The sequence below is a fragment of the Oncorhynchus nerka genome, linkage group LG16, assembly GCF_034236695.1.
Source record: "Oncorhynchus nerka isolate Pitt River linkage group LG16, Oner_Uvic_2.0, whole genome shotgun sequence".
Lineage (NCBI taxonomy): Eukaryota > Metazoa > Chordata > Actinopteri > Salmoniformes > Salmonidae > Oncorhynchus > Oncorhynchus nerka.
In genome coordinates this window covers 8,221,297-8,240,842 of record NC_088411.1, presented here as the reverse complement: position 1 = coordinate 8,240,842, position 19,546 = coordinate 8,221,297, and the positions used below count along the sequence as shown (strand labels likewise).

The 19,546-nt window shown below is 41.1% G+C and overlaps 1 protein-coding gene across 1 annotated transcript in view; it reads left to right on the top strand.

Moving 5' to 3' along the window:
* Positions 1–19,546, top strand: part of LOC115143972 (rab11 family-interacting protein 3-like) — a 104,513-nt gene that overhangs the window by 29,810 nt on the left and 55,157 nt on the right. The window contains exon 4 of the mRNA XM_029684483.2: positions 13,048–13,220. Within this exon, the coding sequence (XP_029540343.2) occupies positions 13,048–13,220 (173 nt within the window). The remainder of the gene's footprint in view (positions 1–13,047; positions 13,221–19,546) is intronic.

Below are 19,546 nucleotides of genomic sequence, written 5' to 3'. Positions count from 1 at the left end.
CACGTTTCATCTTCAATACCCTTGCTGATGGAAGGAGGTTTTCACTCAAAATCTCACGATACATGGCCCCATTCATTCTTTCCTTTACACGGATCAGTCGTCCTGGTCCTTTTGCAGAAAAACAGCCCAAAAAGCATGATGTTTCCACCCCCATGCTTCACAGTAGTTATGGTGTTCTTTGGATGCAACTCAGTATTCTTTGTCCTCCAAACACGACGAGTTGAGTTTTTACCAAAAAGTTCAATTTTGGTTTCATCTGACCATATGACATTCTCCCAATCTTCTTCTGGATCATCCAAATGCTCTCTAGCAAACTTCAGACGGGCCTGGACATGTACTGGCTTAAGCAGGGGGACACGTCTCTCATCTTTTTAAGTGGGAGAACTTGCACAATTGGTGGCTGACTAAATACTTTTTTGCCCCACTGTAAATGTGACATTTCAGTTTTTTAATGAATTCATATTATTGGGGTATTGTGTGTAGATTGATGAGGGGAATGTTATGCACTTGAGTGAGGACCCAAAAGCGGTTTAACAAAAACAGAGTCCTTTAATGTAAACACAGGGAAGACATAGATCCTCTTCAGATGTAGATAATGGAAAAATAGACAACCCGCAGAGAGGGCGACAAATGAAACAAAAAGTCCTTCTGATAATTACAAAAGAGCCCCCTTCTTAGCAGCAGAGGAGAATAGCTGGGTTAGCGGCGACAGGCTGCAGGTCTCTCTGGGTAGGCGCGGGTCGAACAGTGGTACCTGATCTCACGTAGCATCAGATGAACTGGACACAGTACCAACGATAAGACAGTTAGCTGAGTACAGGATGCACTTGCCAGGCAGATTCCGACAGGACGGGACAAGGGTGAAGCAAACGAGACGATAGTTTGGTTCTGGCATGAGAAACTCAAACGAGAATCTGACAAAGAAAGAAGCAGGAACAGAGAGAGAAATAGAGACCTAATCAGAGGGAAAAAGGGAACAGGTGGGAAAAGGGTGAACGAGGTAGTTAGAGGAGATGAGGAACAGCTGGAGGAGGAGAGAAAGAGAAGGTAACCTAATACGACCAGCAGAGGGAGACAGAGTGAAGAGAAAGAACAGGAACAAGACATAATATGACAATACATGACAGGGAAGACATTTTTTAATCCATTTTAGAATAAGGCTGTAACGTAAGTTTTTTGGGAAAAGTCAAGGGGTTTGAATTCTTTCCGCATGCACTGTATTGCGGTTTGATGCTGTGATTTTTTTTGCCATTAGATGTATTTGGTATTTTATTAGGATCCCCATTAGCTATTGCAAAAGCAGCATCTATTCTTTCTCGGGGTCCACACAAAACTTGAAACATAATACAGAATGAAATAATACAAAACATCAATAGACAAGAACTGCTCAAGGATAGAACTACATAAAAAAAAATGTAAAAGGCACACGAAGCCTACATATCAATGCATACACACAAACTAGGTCAAATAGGGGAGAGGCGTTGTGCATTGAGGTGTTGCTTTGTCTGTTTTTTGGAAGCAGGTTTGCTGTTTATTTGAGCAGAATGCGAATGAAGGAAGTTCCATGCAATAAGGGCTCTATATAATACTGTACACTTTCTTGAATTTTGTTTTGGATTTGGGGACTGTGAAAAGAACCCTGGTGGCTTGTCTTTTATAAAAAGATGAAGTAATGCATTCAGTCTCTCCTCAACTCTTAGCCAAGAGAGACTGGCTTGCATAGTATTTATATCAGTCCTCTGATTACAATGAAGAGCAGAACGTGCAGCTTAACTAAGTCTTTCCTTTCAGCACTGGAGCACATGACTGGACAATAATCAAGATTAGATAAAACTAGAGCCTGCAGAACTTGCTTTTTGGAGTGTGGTGTCAAAAAAGCAGAGCATCTCTTTATGAAGGACAGGCCTTTCCCCATCTTTACAACCATTGAATCTACAGTTGAAGTTGGAAGTTTACATACGCTTAGGTTGTAGTCATTAAAACTTGTTTTTCAACCACTCCACAAATTTCTTGTTAACAAACTATAGTTTTGGCAGGTCGGTTAGGACATCTACTTTGTGCGTGACACAAGTCATTTTACACAAAATTGTTTACAGACAGATTATTTCACTTATAATTCACAGTATCACTATTCCAGTGGGTCAAAGGTTCACAGACACTAAGTTGACTGTGCCTTTAAACAGCTTGGAAAATTCCAGAAAATTATGTCATGGCTTTAGAAGCTTCTGATAGGCTAATTGACATCATTTGAGTCAATTGGAGGTGTACCTGTGGGGATGTATTTCAAGGCCTACCTTCAAACTCAGTGCCTCTTTGCTTAACATCATGGGAAAATCAAAAGAAATCAGCCAAGACCTCAGAAAAAATATTGTAGACCTCCACAAGTCTGGTTCATCCTTGGGAGCAATTTCTAAACGCCTGAAGGTACCACGTTCATCTGTACAAACAATAGTATGCAAGTATCAACACCATGGGACCACGCAGCCGTCATACCGCTCAGGAAGGAGACGTGCTCGGTCTCTTAGAGATGTACGTACTTTGGTGCGAAAAGTGCAAATCAACCCCAGAACAATAGCAAAGGACCTTGTGAAGATGCTGGAGGAAGCAGGTACATAAGTATCTATATCCACAGTAAAACAAGTCCTATATCAACATAACCTGAAAGGCCGCTCAGCAAGGAATATGGCTCCAAAGCCAGACTACGGTTTGCAACTGCACATGGGGACAAAGATTGTACTTTTTGGAGAAATGTCTGTTCAGCCATAATGACCATCGTTATGTTTGGAGGAAAAGGGGGAGGCTTGGAAGCCGATGAACACCATCCCAACTGTGAAGCGGCAGCATCATGTTGTGGGGGTGCTTTGCTGCAGGAGGGACTGGTGCACTTCACAAAATAGATGGCGTCATGAGGCAGGAACATTATGTGGATATATTGAAGCAACATCTCAAGACAGTCAGGAAGTTAGAGCTTGGTCGCAAATGGGTCTTCCAAATGGACAACGACCCCAAGCATACTTCCAAAGTTGTGGAAAAATGGCTTAAGGACAACAAAGTCAAGGTATTGGAGTGGCCATCACAAAGCCCTGACCTCAATCCTAGAGAACATTTGTAGGCAGAACTGAAAAAGCGTGTGCGAGTGAAGAAGCCTGCAAACCTGACTCAGTTACACCAGCTCTGTCAGGAGGAATTAGCCAAAATTCACCCAACTTGTTGTTGTGGAAGGCTTCCCGAAACATTTGACCCAAGTAAACAATTTAAAGGCAATGCTACCAAATACTAATTGAGTGTATGTAAACTTCTGACCCACTGGGAATGTGATGAAGGAAATAAAAGCTGAAATAAATCATTCTCTCTGCTATTATTCTGACATTTCACATTCTTAAAATTAAGTGGTGATCATAAGGTAATTTTTACTAGGATTAAATGCCAGGAATTGTGAAAAACTGAGTTTTAATGTATTTGGCTAAGGTGTATGTAAACTTCCGACTCCAACTGTATATGTTTTGACCATGACAGTTTACAATCTAAGGTAACGCCAAGTAATTTAGTCTTCTCAACTTGTTCAACAGCCGCCATACCGTTCATTTCCAGATTTAGCTGAGGTCTAAATCTTAAGGAATGATTTGTACCAAAGTCAATGCTCTTAGTTTTAGAGATGTTCAGGATCAGTTTATTGCCCATGACAAAACAGACTGCAACTCTTTGTTAATGGTTTCAGTTACTTCATTAGGTGTGGTTGCTGATGCTTATATGTTTGAATCAGCATTATACATGGACACATATGCTGTGTTTAATGCCAATGGCAGTTCATTTGTAAAAATAGAAAAGAGTAGAGGGCCTAGAGAGCTGCCCTGTGGTACACCACACTTGACATGTTTGACATTTGAGAAGCTTCCATTAAAGAAAATCCTTTGAGTTCCTTTAAATCGATAGCTCTGAACCCACGATATGGCAGAGGTTGAAAAGCCATAACATATACGTTTTTTCAACAACAGGTTAGGGTCAATAATATCAAAGGCTTCACTGAAATCTAACACTACAGCTCCCACAATCTTCTTCTTTTTAATTTATTTCAACCAATCATCAGTCATTTGTTAATTTGTTTACAGAGAAATAACATTGTATTTGGTTAAACACAATTTTTTGCTAAGAGCTGGTGGCAAGCTTCTTGGTCTGCTGTTAGAATCATTTAAAGGCCACTTTACCACTCTTGGGTAGCGGAATTACTTTGGCTTCCCTCCAGTGGACATAGACTTTCCTCAAGGCTCAGATTAAAAATATGACAGATAGGAGTGGCTATAGAGTCAGCCACCATCCTCTGTAGCTTTCTATCTAAGTTGTCAATGCCAGGAGGTTTGTCATTATTGATCGATAACAATCATTTTTACACCTCTCCCACACTAACTTTTAAAAATTCAAACTTGCAATGCTTTTCTTTCATGATTTGTTTTTTTTATGCATTAATACTTTTTCTCACTGGTCGTTGTTGGCATTTCTTGCCTAAGTTTGCCCACTTTGCCAATTAAATAATCATTAAAATAATTGGCAACATCAAATGGTTTTGTCATCTGATTTGATGAAAGATGGAGTTGAATTTGTCTTTCTGCCCATAATTTGATTTAAAGTACTCCAACGTTTCTTTCCCATCATTCTTTATATCATTGTTCTTGGCTTCATAATACAGTTTCTTCTTTTTTTTGTCGGGTTTAGTCACATAATTTCTCAATTTGCAGTAAGTAAGCCAGTCAGACTTTTTAGCCACTCCTTTTGCCCCATCTCTTTCAACCATACAGTTTTTCAATTCCTCATTAATCCATGGAGCCTTAACAGTTCTAACAGTCTGTTTCTTAATTAACAGTTGCATGTTTATAAATAATTGGAAAAAGCAATTTCATAAATTCATCAAGTGCAGCATCAGGATGCTCCTCATTAATCACATCAGACCACCAAATATTTGTAACATCATCTACATAAGAGTCAGGGAAAATATTTTGAATGATCTCTTATACACTATTTTAGGCCCAGCTGTTGGAACTTTGGCTTTCCTGGATATAGCCACTATATTGGGATCACTGCATCCAATGGGTATGGATGCAGCTTTAGAACTAAGTTCTACAGTATTAGTACAAATGTGATCAATACATGTGGATGATCTTGTTCCTGTAGTGTTTGTAAACACCCTGGTAGGTTAATTAATAACCTGAACCAGATTACAGGCATTGGTTACAGTAAGAAGCTTCCTCTTGAGTGGACAGCTTGATGAAAACCAGTCAATATTCAGATCCCCAAGAAAGTAAACCCCTCTATTTACATCACATACACTATCAAGCATTTCACACATATTATTTAGATACTGACTGTTTGCACCTGGTGGCCTATAGCAACACCCCAAAAGAAAAGGTTTTAGATGTGCCAGTGAACCTGCAACCACAACACTTCAATAACCCTTGATTACAAGATCTTCTCTAAGCATGACAGGGATATGGCTCGAAATATATACAGCAACACCTCCCCCATAAGCATTTCTGTCTTTTCTATCGATATTATATCCTTGTATTGCTACTGCTGTATCATCAAATGAATTATCTAAGTGAGTCTCAGAAATGGCTAAAATATGAATGTTATCTGATGTTAGCAAGTTATTGATTTCATTAACCTTATTTCCTTATTTTTAGCCTTAGCTACATATATGGGCTATTTTCAACCCTTCCCTGGGTAGGTTATCAGAGATAGACATACAGTAATACTGAAAAGAGCAAACAAAGCAAGAGAAAAAATATATATACATTCAGCAGTCCATAAATCAATTGGTGTGTGTGTGCTGCGGGGTTGAAGCTACGAACCCATAGGCTTGGCTCTCTCATCATGTTCCAAACATATTGCTCACCATATGTCTGCTGCAAAGGGACAAGAGTGAGCCATTAGAAAACTAGTTAAAATCAGTTATGGAAATAAAAGTGTGGAAAACAAATAGGCTCCCTATTTAAATAGAAGATGGAGAAAAAGCTATGAAGGAAGTTTTAGTGCAGGTACAGCCAACTATCACAAAAATAATAGTGTCAAACATATCGTCAAACATGCAGTAATATCTCGATATGTAACTATCATCCCCCCCCCCATCACTATTAACTTGTTGACATGTTGAATCAAGTCCAACGCCTTTTTTAAATGGACTTTGATTATTATTAAACCAATAATACCTACACGATGAGGAGAATATGGACGGAATTATGAAATCCTGACATTAAAACGGAATTCAACAATATTTAAACATTTGTTGAACCTAGGAGATCGACTAAATGTATTGAACTTATTGGAAAATGTATGACTCTGACCAATATTATCGTAAGACAAAATGTATCAGTGATTCATATTTTCCTTAAACATAATTTAGGAAAAAAATCTAACAGATTTTATAGGTCCTTACTTAGAAAGTCCAAATAACACCTGTTTTGACCAATGGGTAAAGTAATACGTTAATTGTGTACATAATCCTCTAACAAACCTCATGTCTCTATCATAATCTGTTCAAAAGTTGCCGTTTTTACCCTTGTAGGATGGCCAAAATTATGACAGAAAAAGTGGTCAGAAATAAGAAGAATTGCACAGCATCACGTCAGCTAGGCCGGATGCTGTGCGAGAATGAAGGCTACCTGCCAGCTTTTTATTTTCAAAGGCTTTTACATTTAATTCAGCTCATTTCATGGTAATTAAGCTTTTTGCAACCCGGAAAAACTACTTTGAAAACGAACACCACAACATGTAAAGTCCTCAAAAGTTGCTGCAAGAAAGCGCCACCGCTCTGTCAACGGCGCTCTGTGCTCATTATAGGATGTATTGTGTTACGAAATCCGGCATATACTGTTAATTAAATGTTAGAGAAAGACCCCATGGAACGATTCAGAACATGAATAATTTGTCTTTGTAAAATGTATTCACCAAGTGAAATGTCATCACGAAAGCTTGTTTTCACCCACTCTGGGTAGAGTATGGACACCCTACCCTACCTATAGTTATTGCACACACCTCCACAAAAACACAGTGAAGGGCGTTACAGAAATCGGGTCTGTCCTCTCCATAACATTGAACTAATCATGAACTGCTGTATCTCTACAGTATACATAAAATAAAAAATCTGCCCTAGGAAATAGCAGTAGCTGAATTGGATAGTTGGGGGTTGGTGCTAGTGAAGTCGTTGCCACACCTGTGTCCCTTAACTCGTTTCATCCCCCTGGGGTCCGAGCATTGAAGGTTCCTCTTTCAATAGCCACGCTGTTCTTGGCTCTCAAAACAGGAGAAGTGAGGTAGCTGGGTGGAGGGCCTGCTTGCCTTGAGAAACCAAAGACCCCACCTACTTTTCCTCTTCCTTTGCCTTCCCGCTCTCAAACAAACACCCAGACAGTGTGTGGTTTCCACCTGTCATTGTGAGAGAATATCTCTCTGTCAGTACATAGCCATTGTGACCTAACCTCTTCTTGTGGCCTTTTCTCTAAGCCTAGAGGTGCATTAACACAGCCAATCCAGCCCCCTCTCCTCAGCCTCCTCCCCAGGCAAAGGGTTTAATCTCTAGGCTTACGTCATGCTGGTTTTGTCTCCTTAAGGTAAACGGTGAGTAAAATAAATAAGTAAACAGCAAGTCAGTTTATGGCTATGTACATACAGTATATGGCATTCTTCGTCCAATCATATAAGCCTATAAAGACTGGTAGAAGGGGGGCTTAATGATTCACCCTGTCAAATTCGACCAGGAACTAGAGTCATTGAAACCCTCTATTTCATGTGATATTTTGACCATCAAATTCAGTGAGAGGAGTAGTTTGGCTGGTAGTTGAGGTACTGTATGCTATACCGTTTCCTTCCCCTGCCCTTCGGACTCTTTTCAGTCTACAGAGTCCATCCCTTTTGAGAAGGTCTCATGACAGGCCAGTCTTCCTACATGTGAGCCCTAGGCAGACATAATGGTTTTGGGAATGGTGGACAGCCCTCTGGGCCCGGTTCCTCCTGGAGCTCCACACAGACCGGTAGGGGAGGCTCTTTGACTATTGTCCTTATGTCCTCGGTCACCTAAGTTTAAGTTTTTATAATTAACCAGACAATGTTTATTGATTATAATGTGGGTTTAGCAATGTATTGATTGTTTATGAAATGCAAACGAGAGGAGACATATGTGAGTTTGCGGTCGCACGCCGTCAATTGGTTTGTGCGTGCTAAACCTATTGTTGTGTGTTGCCCAGTATATAACTTTATTCATGTATTTATGATCAGGAAGTACAAATGTGATGTAATCATTTTTGACAATTAAATCGTGAGGGTTAAGCTTCAATGTAGATGCTTACATTGTTATCCTTGTTTATTGGAAATGGGGTGCATTGAGAGCATACTTAATGAATGGTAATGCGGTAGCTTATCCCGTGGGACGTACATGTTTATATCCCAGTTTGTATTTATGCTTAAAAGCATGTGTGGCACCTTTATTGATATGTGTGCTGGTAGTAATTAATGTGATTTAGTTTTTTTTTATACTGAACAAATAATTTAATGTTATAATTTTACCAGGTTCATATAAGGAAATCAGTCAATTGAAATAAATAAATGTGGCCCTAATCTATGGATTTCACATGACTTGGAATACGGATATGCATCTGTTGGTCACAGATACTTTTTTTTTTAAAGTAGGGGAGTGGATCAGAAATACAGTCCATATCTGGTGTGACCAGTATTTGACTCATGCAGTGCAACACCTCTCCTTCGCATTGAGTTGATCAGGCTGTTGATTGTGGTTAAGGAATGTTGTCCCACTTTTCTTCAATGACTGTGCGAAGTTGATGGATATTGGCGGGAACTGGAACACGCTGTCGCACACGTCGATCCAGAGCATCACAAATATGCTCAATGGGTGACATGTTTGGTGAGTATGCAGGACATGGAAGAACTGGCACTTTTTTTTCAGGAATTGTGTACAGATCCTTGCGACATGGGGCCGTGCATTATCATGCTGAAACATGAGGTGATGACGGCGGATGAATGGCACGGCAATGGGCCTCAGGATCTCGTCACGGTATCTCTGTGTATTCAAATTGCCATTGATAAAATTCAATTGTATTTGTTGTCTGTAGGTTATGCCTGCCCATGACACAATCCCACTGCCACCCGGGGGAACTCTATTCACAACGTTGACATCGGCAAACCGCTTGCCCACACACACTATGCCATACACGTGGTCTGCAGTTGTGAGGCCGGTTGGACGTACTGCCAAATTCTTTAAAACGACATTGAAATTAACATAACATTTTCTGGTAACAGATCTGGTGGACATTCCTGCATTCAGCATGCCTATTGCACTCTCCCTCAAAACTTGAGACATCTGTGACATTGTGTTCTGTAACAAAACTGAACATTTTAGTGGTCTTATATCGTCCCCCAGCACAAGGTGCACCTGTGTAATGATCATGCTGTTTAATTAGCTAATTTATTTGCCACACATTTAAGGTGGATGAATAATCTTGGCAAAGGAGAAATGCTCTCTAACAGGAATGTAAACAAATTTGTGCACAACATTTGAGAGGAAAAGCTTTTGGTGCTTATGGAAAACTTCTGGATTCTTTTACTTCAGCTCATGAGACCAACACTTTACATGTTGCGTTTATATTTTTGTTCAGAATATATATTGTAAGGTTTCAGCAGCTGTATCAATTCTTAAACTTCTAAATTAAAAGCCTCACTTTGGCACAAAATAAATCCAGCGACTTTGTCTTCTCCGACTGCTGTTTGGACGTTGCTTTAATTGGCTTTTAAGTGCCATTGGCAACAGTTAAATTGTAAATATGGTCTCCTCTGAAAATAGGCTACTCTTTTGTTACTCATTAACTGTCTATGATTGATGATATTACACTGTGACATTAAAAGGGTTGGCTTAAAGTAATATCCAGATTTCTATAAAATATGACCTATAATGAATTACAAACGGTGCTGCCCGTCTGAGCACTATTCACATACACTGACTGTTCAATAGATAATCTTTGGCTGATGGAGAGATGTGATGGAGAGTGTTTTTGGTGGCAATCAGCTTTGAAATCAGAATATTTTGCGTTATGGTTTGCGTATCATCACAAACAAAGTACTACAGGTAGTGAATTGATGTTAGTTTCAGTTGTAAGCTAATTATCTTCAAGCATTGCAAAGTGTTGTAGCATGCATGCACATCGTTTTGCAAACAGTAATTCAGTTTCAAAATGTAGACATGCCTTGTCGCATTATTCAATTGTGTTAATTTCTGTGCAGCATGAGTAGGGAGCTAACATGATGCAGCTTACTTAGACTCCCAGTGCAGGCTAGGAATTAGTAAGTAGAACACACACGGTGCACGCCTCGTGCTGTAGGGGGACAGCAGCTGCGTTGATGGACAGAGTTGATCTGTGAGATACATTTTCACAGAAGTACCAAAAGTAACCAACATTCTAGTACGGAACCATTTTTCATGTTCTTCTATTGAAAAATCAAAAGTTTGGACACACCTACTCATTCAATGTTTTTTTTTATTTATTTTTTTACAATTTTCTACATTGTAGAATAATAGTGAAGACATAACATATATGGAATCATGTAGTAACCAAAAAAGTGTTAAACAAATTCTTCAAAGTAGCCACCCTTTGCCTTGATGACAGCTTTGCACACTCTTGGCACACTCTTGGCACGCTTCATGTGGTAGTCACCTGGAATGGATTTCAATTAACAGGTGTGCCTTGTTGAAAGTTAATTTGTGGAATTTCTTTCCTCCTTAATTAATGCGTTTGAGCCAGTCAGTTGTGTTGTGACAAGGTAGGGGTGGTATACAGAAGATATCCCTATTTGGTTAAAAGAAACAAGTCCATATTATGGAAGAAACAGCTGAAATAAGCAAAGAGAAACGACAATCATTACTTTGAAAGTTTCTTCAAGTGCAGTCTCAAAAACCCTGCGCCATTCGGGCTCCCGACCCAAGTGGCGCACCGGTCTAAGGCACTGGATCTCAGTGCTATAGGCGGTACTACAGACCCTGGTTCGATTCCATGCTGTATCACAACCGGCCGTGATTGGAAGTCCCATAGGGCGGAGCACAATTGGCCCAGCGTCGTACAAGTTAGGGTTTGTCCAGGGTAGGCTGTCATTGTGAATAAGAAGTTGTTCTTAACTGACTTGCCTAGTTAAATAAAGGTTAAATAAAATATATAATCAAGGACAACAACCACCCGAGCCACTGTCTGTTCATCCCGCTACCATCCAGAAGGTAAGGTCAGTACCGGTGCATCAAAGCTGGGACCGAGAGACTGAAAAACAGCTTCTATCTCAAGGCCATCAGACTGTTAAACAGCCATCACTAACAGAGAGGCTGCTGCCTACATACCAACTTGAAATCATTGGCCACTTTAATAAATGGGCCACTAGTCACTTTAATAATGCCACTTTATAAGGTTTACATATGTTGCATTACTCATCTCATATGTACAGTGGGGCAAAAAAGTATTTAGTCAGCCACCAATTGTGCAAGTTCTCCCACTTAAAAAGATGAAAGAGGCCTGTAATTTTCATCATAGGTACACTTCAACTATGACAGACAAAATGAAAAAAAAAATCCAGAAAATCACATTGTATGATTAATAAATTAATGAATTTATTTGCAAATTATGGTGGAAAATAAGCATTTGGTCAATAACAAAAGTTTATCTCAATACTTTGTTATATACCCTTTGTTGGCAATGACAGAGGTCAAACGTTTTCTGTAAGTCTTCACAAGGTTTTCACACACTGTTGCTGGTATTTTGGCCCATTCCTCCATGCAGATCTCCTCTAGAGCAGTGATGTTTTGGGGCTGTTTCTGGGCAACACGGACTTTCAACTCCCTCCAAAGATTTTCTATGGGGTATAAAATACAGTATTTACAGTGGGGCAAAACAGTATTTAGTGAGCCAATTTTAGAATAAGGCTCTAACATAACAAAATGTGGAAAAGGGAAGGGGTCTGAATTCCTTATGAATGCATTATATGTAATTCAAATATTGACCTACATTGTATGCTTGTGACGATTCAAATGTTTAAGATACGGCTGCATCGTTCCGCAGATCCAAAACCGATCCAAATGTATCATGCATTGGTTAGCAAATGTATTCAAACGTTACGAATCACAGATTCACTAAAATGTTTTGCTCAAATGACTTTCTTCCTTATGAAAATACCTCATCTTTTGTGACAACTGATCAAACAATCAAATGTATTTATAAAACCTGTTTTTACATCAGCCGATGTCACAAAGTGCTATACAGAAACCCAGCTTAAAACCCCAAACAGCAAGCCATGCAGATGTACAACTGATGCTTTCTCTCCTTCAGTGTTGAACTAAGCATGTAATTGTGTTGACAGTCAATGACCTGCAAGTTATTTTTTATTTTAACCAACCCCAGGGAATATCAGTAGCCTTGTCAAACTGCTCACTGTGCCCAGCTTCACACGTTGACCAACGCAAGGTATGAGGCCTGTTCCTGATCTTGCACATCTGCGTGGCACCTTAAGCATTCAAAGGCTAAAATGGCTTGCGCGATGTTCACATATTTTTGGTCATGTAGTGTATGTCACAACAGGTAAAAATGTGTCAAGACTGTGTAATGACAAAAGTTGTGTAAGCTATTGTGACATGGTTATGACCGTGTTATGATGTTGGGTGTCAAGTAAGGTTTTTTACCTGTTTGTCAGCAAGTCTGTCAGCAAAGTTACAGCTAGGAAAAAAATAGGGTGTAACAATCAAACTAGTATACAATACAGCCTACAGTATGTAGTCATCACCTCTCAACTGGGTGTGTTTACTCTTTGTTAGCTAATACATACAGTCCATCCACATATCAGCTACTGTACCAGCCCTCATACTGCTATTTTTAGTCACGTGTTAATGATTTCTCAATTTAAACGATGTCCACTTAACTCTCTCTCTGTCCCAGATACTTTGGACCACTATTGTGGAGGATTCCCAACTTGACCTAATAAGATTACTAAAATGTTCCTATTTCCTTCCTGTAGCAGAACGAGGTGACGGATAGTGCCTACCTGGGCTCGGAGAGCACCTACAGCGAGTGTGAGATGTTCACCGACGAAGACTCGGGAGCCCTAGTCCAGCCAGAGATGCACGAGGATGTGGAGACGGACAGTGGCATCGACGCAACGCTGCACGACCCCGAGGACAGCCACAACAGGTCAGTTCTGACTTACTTAAGCCTATTTACTCCATGTGGAGCATAGGGCTGCATGTCCTTTGCGTTTTTTTCTGCTTCTCCTCAGGACAGGCCCATGGTTCAATAGTCAGTCCTGACCGTGACCTCTAACCTTAACCCGACCCACATACCGTTGGCCAAAGTCAAACCCTAACCCCATACACCTTCCCCTCCTACTTAGAACTACCATAAACATTAACCTTGAGGTAATGTTCTAATGACATCTGTAGCTAAGTCGAGGTGAATCAGTTGAGGCAGAAGTGGGTCAAAACTGTTAGTGATGCGCGGGTTGACTCATGTCCCCTGGTTATATCCACGGGGAGGGCAGGTTTAGGATCATAAAATATTGTGTGGATGAAGGGTGGGTGTGTGGTGGGCAGCTTGAAGAGAGAAAACAATATATAAAAAATACAAATGTAAAATTCTTGTGCAATTTTATCTAGAGTCTACATTGACATTTATCTTTAATTGTTTTCAGGCTATCTGGCATTAGTGCATAAGAGTATAAGCTTCAGTGCTTTTGGGAAAGGGCAGAAAAAGTCTATGTTGATCCACTGAGGCAAATGGGACAATGTCAGAGTTTAATTCAGTAAGAGAAAAGCTACGAAATGGAGAGGTGAAAATAATGAGAAGGCAGGGCCGTGAAAGTAATGTTTGCAAAAGATTTGGTGAAGTGGTAAAATAGTATGATAGCAGTGCTGGCTATGTTGTTTGTGTGTGATTATTGTGAGGTGCTATACAGAATCGACAGTCACAAGACAGGGCTTTCAAATAGGCCTATGGCACATCAAGGGAACTGTTGCTTACTGTTCAGATGGGAAACTGAAATCTAGACACTGACTTTAGGGCTGTAACCTTTCACATAGCCTGCAGAATTAAGCATTTCTTGCAGTAACATTATATACCAAATGTGACCAGTTTCAAGAAGCCGTATGTCGCACGTCACTACTTCACAGGAGAGGCATTTGAACGTCTTTTAATTTTTTTAAATCAAAATGCGTTTTTTTGGCAGAAATACCTTTTAGAACTTGTGAACTTTCATGTGCCTTAATAACAAACTTGTATTCCCTCTGTAAATACGAATACAATTGTTAAATTACGAGCCGAGTTGGTTTAGCCACTGAAAAAGACAGGAATCTTCCCGCTCGCCATGATTGGCTGCGCTAATGGATGGGCTGGACATGCCGGGAGATGAGTTTGGATTGGTCTGCCATGTAGCATGCTTCTGTCTAACGTGAAATGCTCAGTATGTGTTGATAATCCTTTCTACCGCAGATTACGGGCATCTATTGTATTTCATGAACATGTGTGCATGTCTAGACAATATTGACCCATCCACTTAGCTAGATGTGGCTGGGGGGTGGTTACAGCATTTCTTTCACATGACCCATCAATTTAGACAAGTGTGTCTGGGTAAATGTCAGCTAATAATTATCTAGACACTTTTTGTTTTTGATATTGCTACTATGTAAATATGCAAGTACCCATTTCACTGTACCGTTTACACCTTCTGTATCTTGCGCATGTAACAAATAAACTTAGATTTTATTTCATTTAGTCTGTGTTTACCAGAGACAGTAATGTGAAGAACAACAATTTGACCTGCACCAAAGTCAGGTTAGGATATATATGTATTTTTACCTGGAGCTTTTCCTTCCTGTAGGCTACTACTTTTAGTCATGAAATATTTGGTTGTTAACTACATTACTCACTCTGTTTAACACATGGATTCACAAGTGAATCCTTAAAGAGATGGGGTGGCGCTAAAGCTTAAGAGGGTGTGAACGATGCTGAATGAGTGTAGACAAAGAAGGGCTCTCCAGTAGGTGTACCAAAGTATTCAAAGGCCATTTTCTCAAAAGTGGGGTAACAAGTGTATCAACTTTCGAAGCAGAATTACTTTCCCATTGTTCCTCAACTGCAGTGAACAATATACCATTTTCTAGCTCCGAGTCTCTACTTTTATCCAATGTAAAACACGCTATTTAAAATGTTGCTACATAGGACCGAATCCAGGTTGTGGGTCACAAATGTATATTTTGACTCGGGAACAGGAGTGAAGAAATATGATTTCTTTCTTTCAGCATTTGAGAGAATGTTAGGGACATCTGTAGAGGTGCTATCTCTATCAGCACCATAAAAAGTGGTATTTCAACCACGTAAAATATGCATCCAACCCAAACTGAAATCTTATCAGAAACATGTTGGGTCATTTTCACAGCTTTCTATTTCCTTTCAACTGGTCAAACTGATGACATTTTGCACAGAAAACATTTTCCGTTCTTTTGGACGGTTATTGCATTTTATCCTCTGTGCCTAAACTTCTTTGCTCCTCGAAAGAAGCAGAGATGAGAGAGAACTTAACAAGATGAAGCATTCATTCTATCGATTTATGACATTCTGGTGAGCAAGGGTTTATTTAGTCTTCTAGGGCAACATACAGTGCCTTTGGAAAGTAATTCAGGCCCCTTGACTTTTTTCACATGTTACGTTACAGCCTTATTCTAAAATGGATTTAAAAAATAATCATCCTCAACAATCTAAACACATTTGTTAAGTGCCTCCTTGAAGGAGGGAGGTGCAGGAATCAGGAGCAGGAGAGCAAGGAAGTCCCAATGGCACAATAGTTTATTCCGAAAGTCCCAACTCAACAACAACATGAGTGGGAATATGCCCAAACAAGGTCGCCACACACAGGGAAAATAAACAATACACACGGAGGAGTTACTCTACTCCTACACACATACCAAACCGGTCCTTCTGAAAGGTTCTCCCATCTCCACAGGGGAACTCTGGAGCTCTGTCAGAGTGACCATCAGGTTCTTGGGCACCTCCCATATCAGGATGCACCTGAGCTCAATTTCGAGTCTCATAGCAAATCCATCCTACATCCATCCTACATCCTCAGGTACATTTCCATTGATTATCCTTGAGATGTGTCTACAACTTGATTGGAGTCCACCTGTAAGTAATTCAATTGATTGGACACGATTTGGTAGGACACAGACCTGTCTATATATGTCCCACGTTTAACAGTGCAAGTTAGAGAAGAAAACAAGCAATGAGGTTGAAGACATTACCCATAGAGCTCCCGAGACATTTTTTTAACAAAAATGCAGATAGAACCGTATAGTCCCAAGCTCTCGAAATAGCCTACAAAAAAATCAGAAATGATAAAGAAACATATCTAAGTTACGCAAACAAAATACTGCACCACCTGTAAAAAAATGTTCTGCTGTCTCTGACTGTAGGCTACAGTGCATTTTCTATATTAGCGGGTTAGGGTTGTTTTGCCAGCCTCAGATTTTCACTTTATCACATATAGTTGGCAGTTGTGGATGGGCTATTAGCAATTGCGGGCCGGTGCAGGTGAACAAACAGCTTACCCACGTACCACTAAAAGCTGTCCTGAAACCACGATATCACTGCTCATCACTCAGACACCAGGGCTTGCACTGTAACAGATAAAGTAAATGTATGAGGCCTTTGACTAAATACTATCGGTGGCCAACTCAGAAAAGTCAAAGTAATACTAGCCTCAGCCATCACAGCCTATCTATCATCAAGCCTTTTTTTCACCTTTATTTAGGACAGTTGAGAACAAGTTGTCATTTACAACTGCGACCTGGCCAAGATAAAGCAAAGCAGTGCGACAAAAACAACAGCACAGAGTTAAACATAAACAAACGTACAGTCAATTATACAATAGAAAAATATATGTACAGTGTGTGCAAATGTAGAAGAGTTAGGGAGGTAAGGCAATAAATAAGCCATGGAGGATAGATGTGCAGATGATGATGTGCAAGTAGAGATACTGGGGTGCAAAAGAGCAAGAGGATAAGTAACAATATGGGGATGAGGTTGTTGGGTGTGCTATTTACAGATTGGCTGTGTACAGGTACAGTGATCGGTAAGCTGCTCTGACAGCTGATGCTTAAAGTTAGAGAGGGAGATATAAGACTTTTGCTGTCACGCCCTGGCCTTAGTTATCTTTGTTTTCTTTATTATTTTGGTTAGGCCAGGGTGTGACATGGGTGATGTATGGTTTTTGTCTCATCTAGGGTGTTTATACTGTCTAGGGTTTTTTGTAGATTTATGGGGTTGTGTTCATTCTAGGTGTTTATGTAAGTCTATGGTTGCCTAGATTGGTTCTCAATCAGAGGCAGGTGTTTATCGTTGTCTCTAATTGGGAACCATATTTAGGCAGCCATGTTCTTTGGGTATTTTGTGGGTGATTGTTTCCTGTGTCAGTGTTTGTGCCACACGGGACTGTTTCGTTGCCAGTTCACTTTATTATTTTGTATTTGTGTTCATGTTTAGTTTTTCTTATTAAAAACCATGGACACCTACCACGCTGCGTATTGGTCCGATCCTTGTTTCACCTCTTCAGAGGAAGAGGAGGAAATCTGCCGTGACAGAATCACCCACCAAAACAGGACCAAGCAGCGTGGTGACAGGCAGCGGCAGGAGGAGCAGCGATGTCAGGATTATTGGACTTGGGAGCAGAATCTGGACTATACAAATTGGGAAGAGATAGACAGGTGGGCGGTCGACCCAGGGAGAGTGCCGAAGCCCGCCTGGGATTCGCTGGAGCAGTGCGAGGAGGGTTATAGGAGAATGGAGTTGGAGAAACGAGCACAGCGGCGCGGTAGGAAGCCCGAGAGTCAGCCCCTAAAATTTCTTGGGGGGGCACACAGGGAGTATGGCGAAGCCAGGTAGGAGACCTGCGGCAACTTCCTGTGCTTACCGGAGAGCGAGAGAGACCTGGCAGGCACCGTGTTATGCTGTGGAGTGCACAGTGTCTCCAGTGCGGGTGCATAGCCCGGTGCGGTACATTCCAGCTCCTCGGATCGGCCAGGCTAGAGTGGGCATCGAGCCAGGTAAGATTGGGCAGGCTCGGTGCTCAAGAGCTCCAGTGCGCCTGCACGGTCCGGTCTATCCAGTGCCACCTACACGCACCAGCTTTCCGGTGGCAGCCCCCCGCACCAGGCTTCCTGTGCGTGTCCAGAGGCCAGTAATCCCTGTTTCTCCTCCCCGCACTCGCCCTGAGGTGTGTGTCCTCGGCCCAGTACCACCAGTGTTGGCACCACGTACCAGGCCTACAGTGCGCCTCGCCTGTCCCGAGCTACTAGAGTCTCCTGCCTAGATTGGTTCTCAATCAGAGGCAGGTGTTTCTCGTTGTCTCTGATTGGCAACCATATTTAGGCAGCCATGTTCTTTGGGTATTTTGTGGGTGATTGTTTCCTGTGTCAGTGTTTTTGCCACACTGGACTGTTTCGTTGCCAGTTCACTTTATTATTTTGTATTTGTGTTCATGTTTAGTTTTTCTTATTAAAAACCATGGACACCTACCACGCTGCGTATTGGTCCGATACTTGTTTCACCTCTTAAGAGGAGGAAATCTGCCGTGACACCTGCTTCTGTGATTTTTGCAATTCATTCCAGTCAGTGTTAGCAGAGATCTGGAAGTAAAGAAAGGCGGCCAAAGGAAGTTATGGCTTTGGGGGTGACCAGTGAAATATACCTGCTGGAGTGCGTGCTACGGGTGGGTGTTGCTATGGTGACCAGTGAGCTGAGGTAAGGCTGGGCTTTACCAAGAATAGACTTATAGATGACCTGGAGCCAGTGGGTTTGGCGATGAATATGTAGTGAGGGCCATTCCAACGAGAGCATACAGGTCGCAGTGGTGGGTAGTATATGAGGCTTTGGTGACAAAATGGATGGCACTGTGATAGACTACATCCAATTTGCAGAGTAGAGTGTTGGAGGCTATTTTGTAAATGACATCGCCGAAGTCAAGGATCGGTAGGACAGTCAGTTTTACGAGGGTATGTTTGGCAGCATGAGTGAAGGTTGCTGCGTTGAGAAATAGGAGGCCGATTCTAGATTTATTTTGGGATTGGAGATGCTTAATCTGAGTCTGGAAGGAGAGTTTACAGTCTAACCAGACACCTAGGTATTTGTAGTTGTCCACATATTCTAAGTGAGAACCGTCCAGAGTAGTGATGCTAGTCGGGCGAGAGGGTGCGGGCAGCAATCGGTTGAAGAGCATGCACTTAGTTTTACTAGCGTTTAAGTGCGGTTGGAGGCCACGGAAGGAGTGTTGTATGGCATTGAAGCTCGTTTGGAGGTTTATTAGCACAGTGTCCAAAGAAGGGCCAGATGTCTACAGAATGGCTTCGTCTGCGTAGAGGTGGATCAGAGAATAACCAGCAGCAAGAGTAACATCATTGATATATACAGAGAAAAGAGTCGGCCCGAGAATTGAACCCTGTGGCACCCCCATAGAGACTGCCATAGGTCCCCTA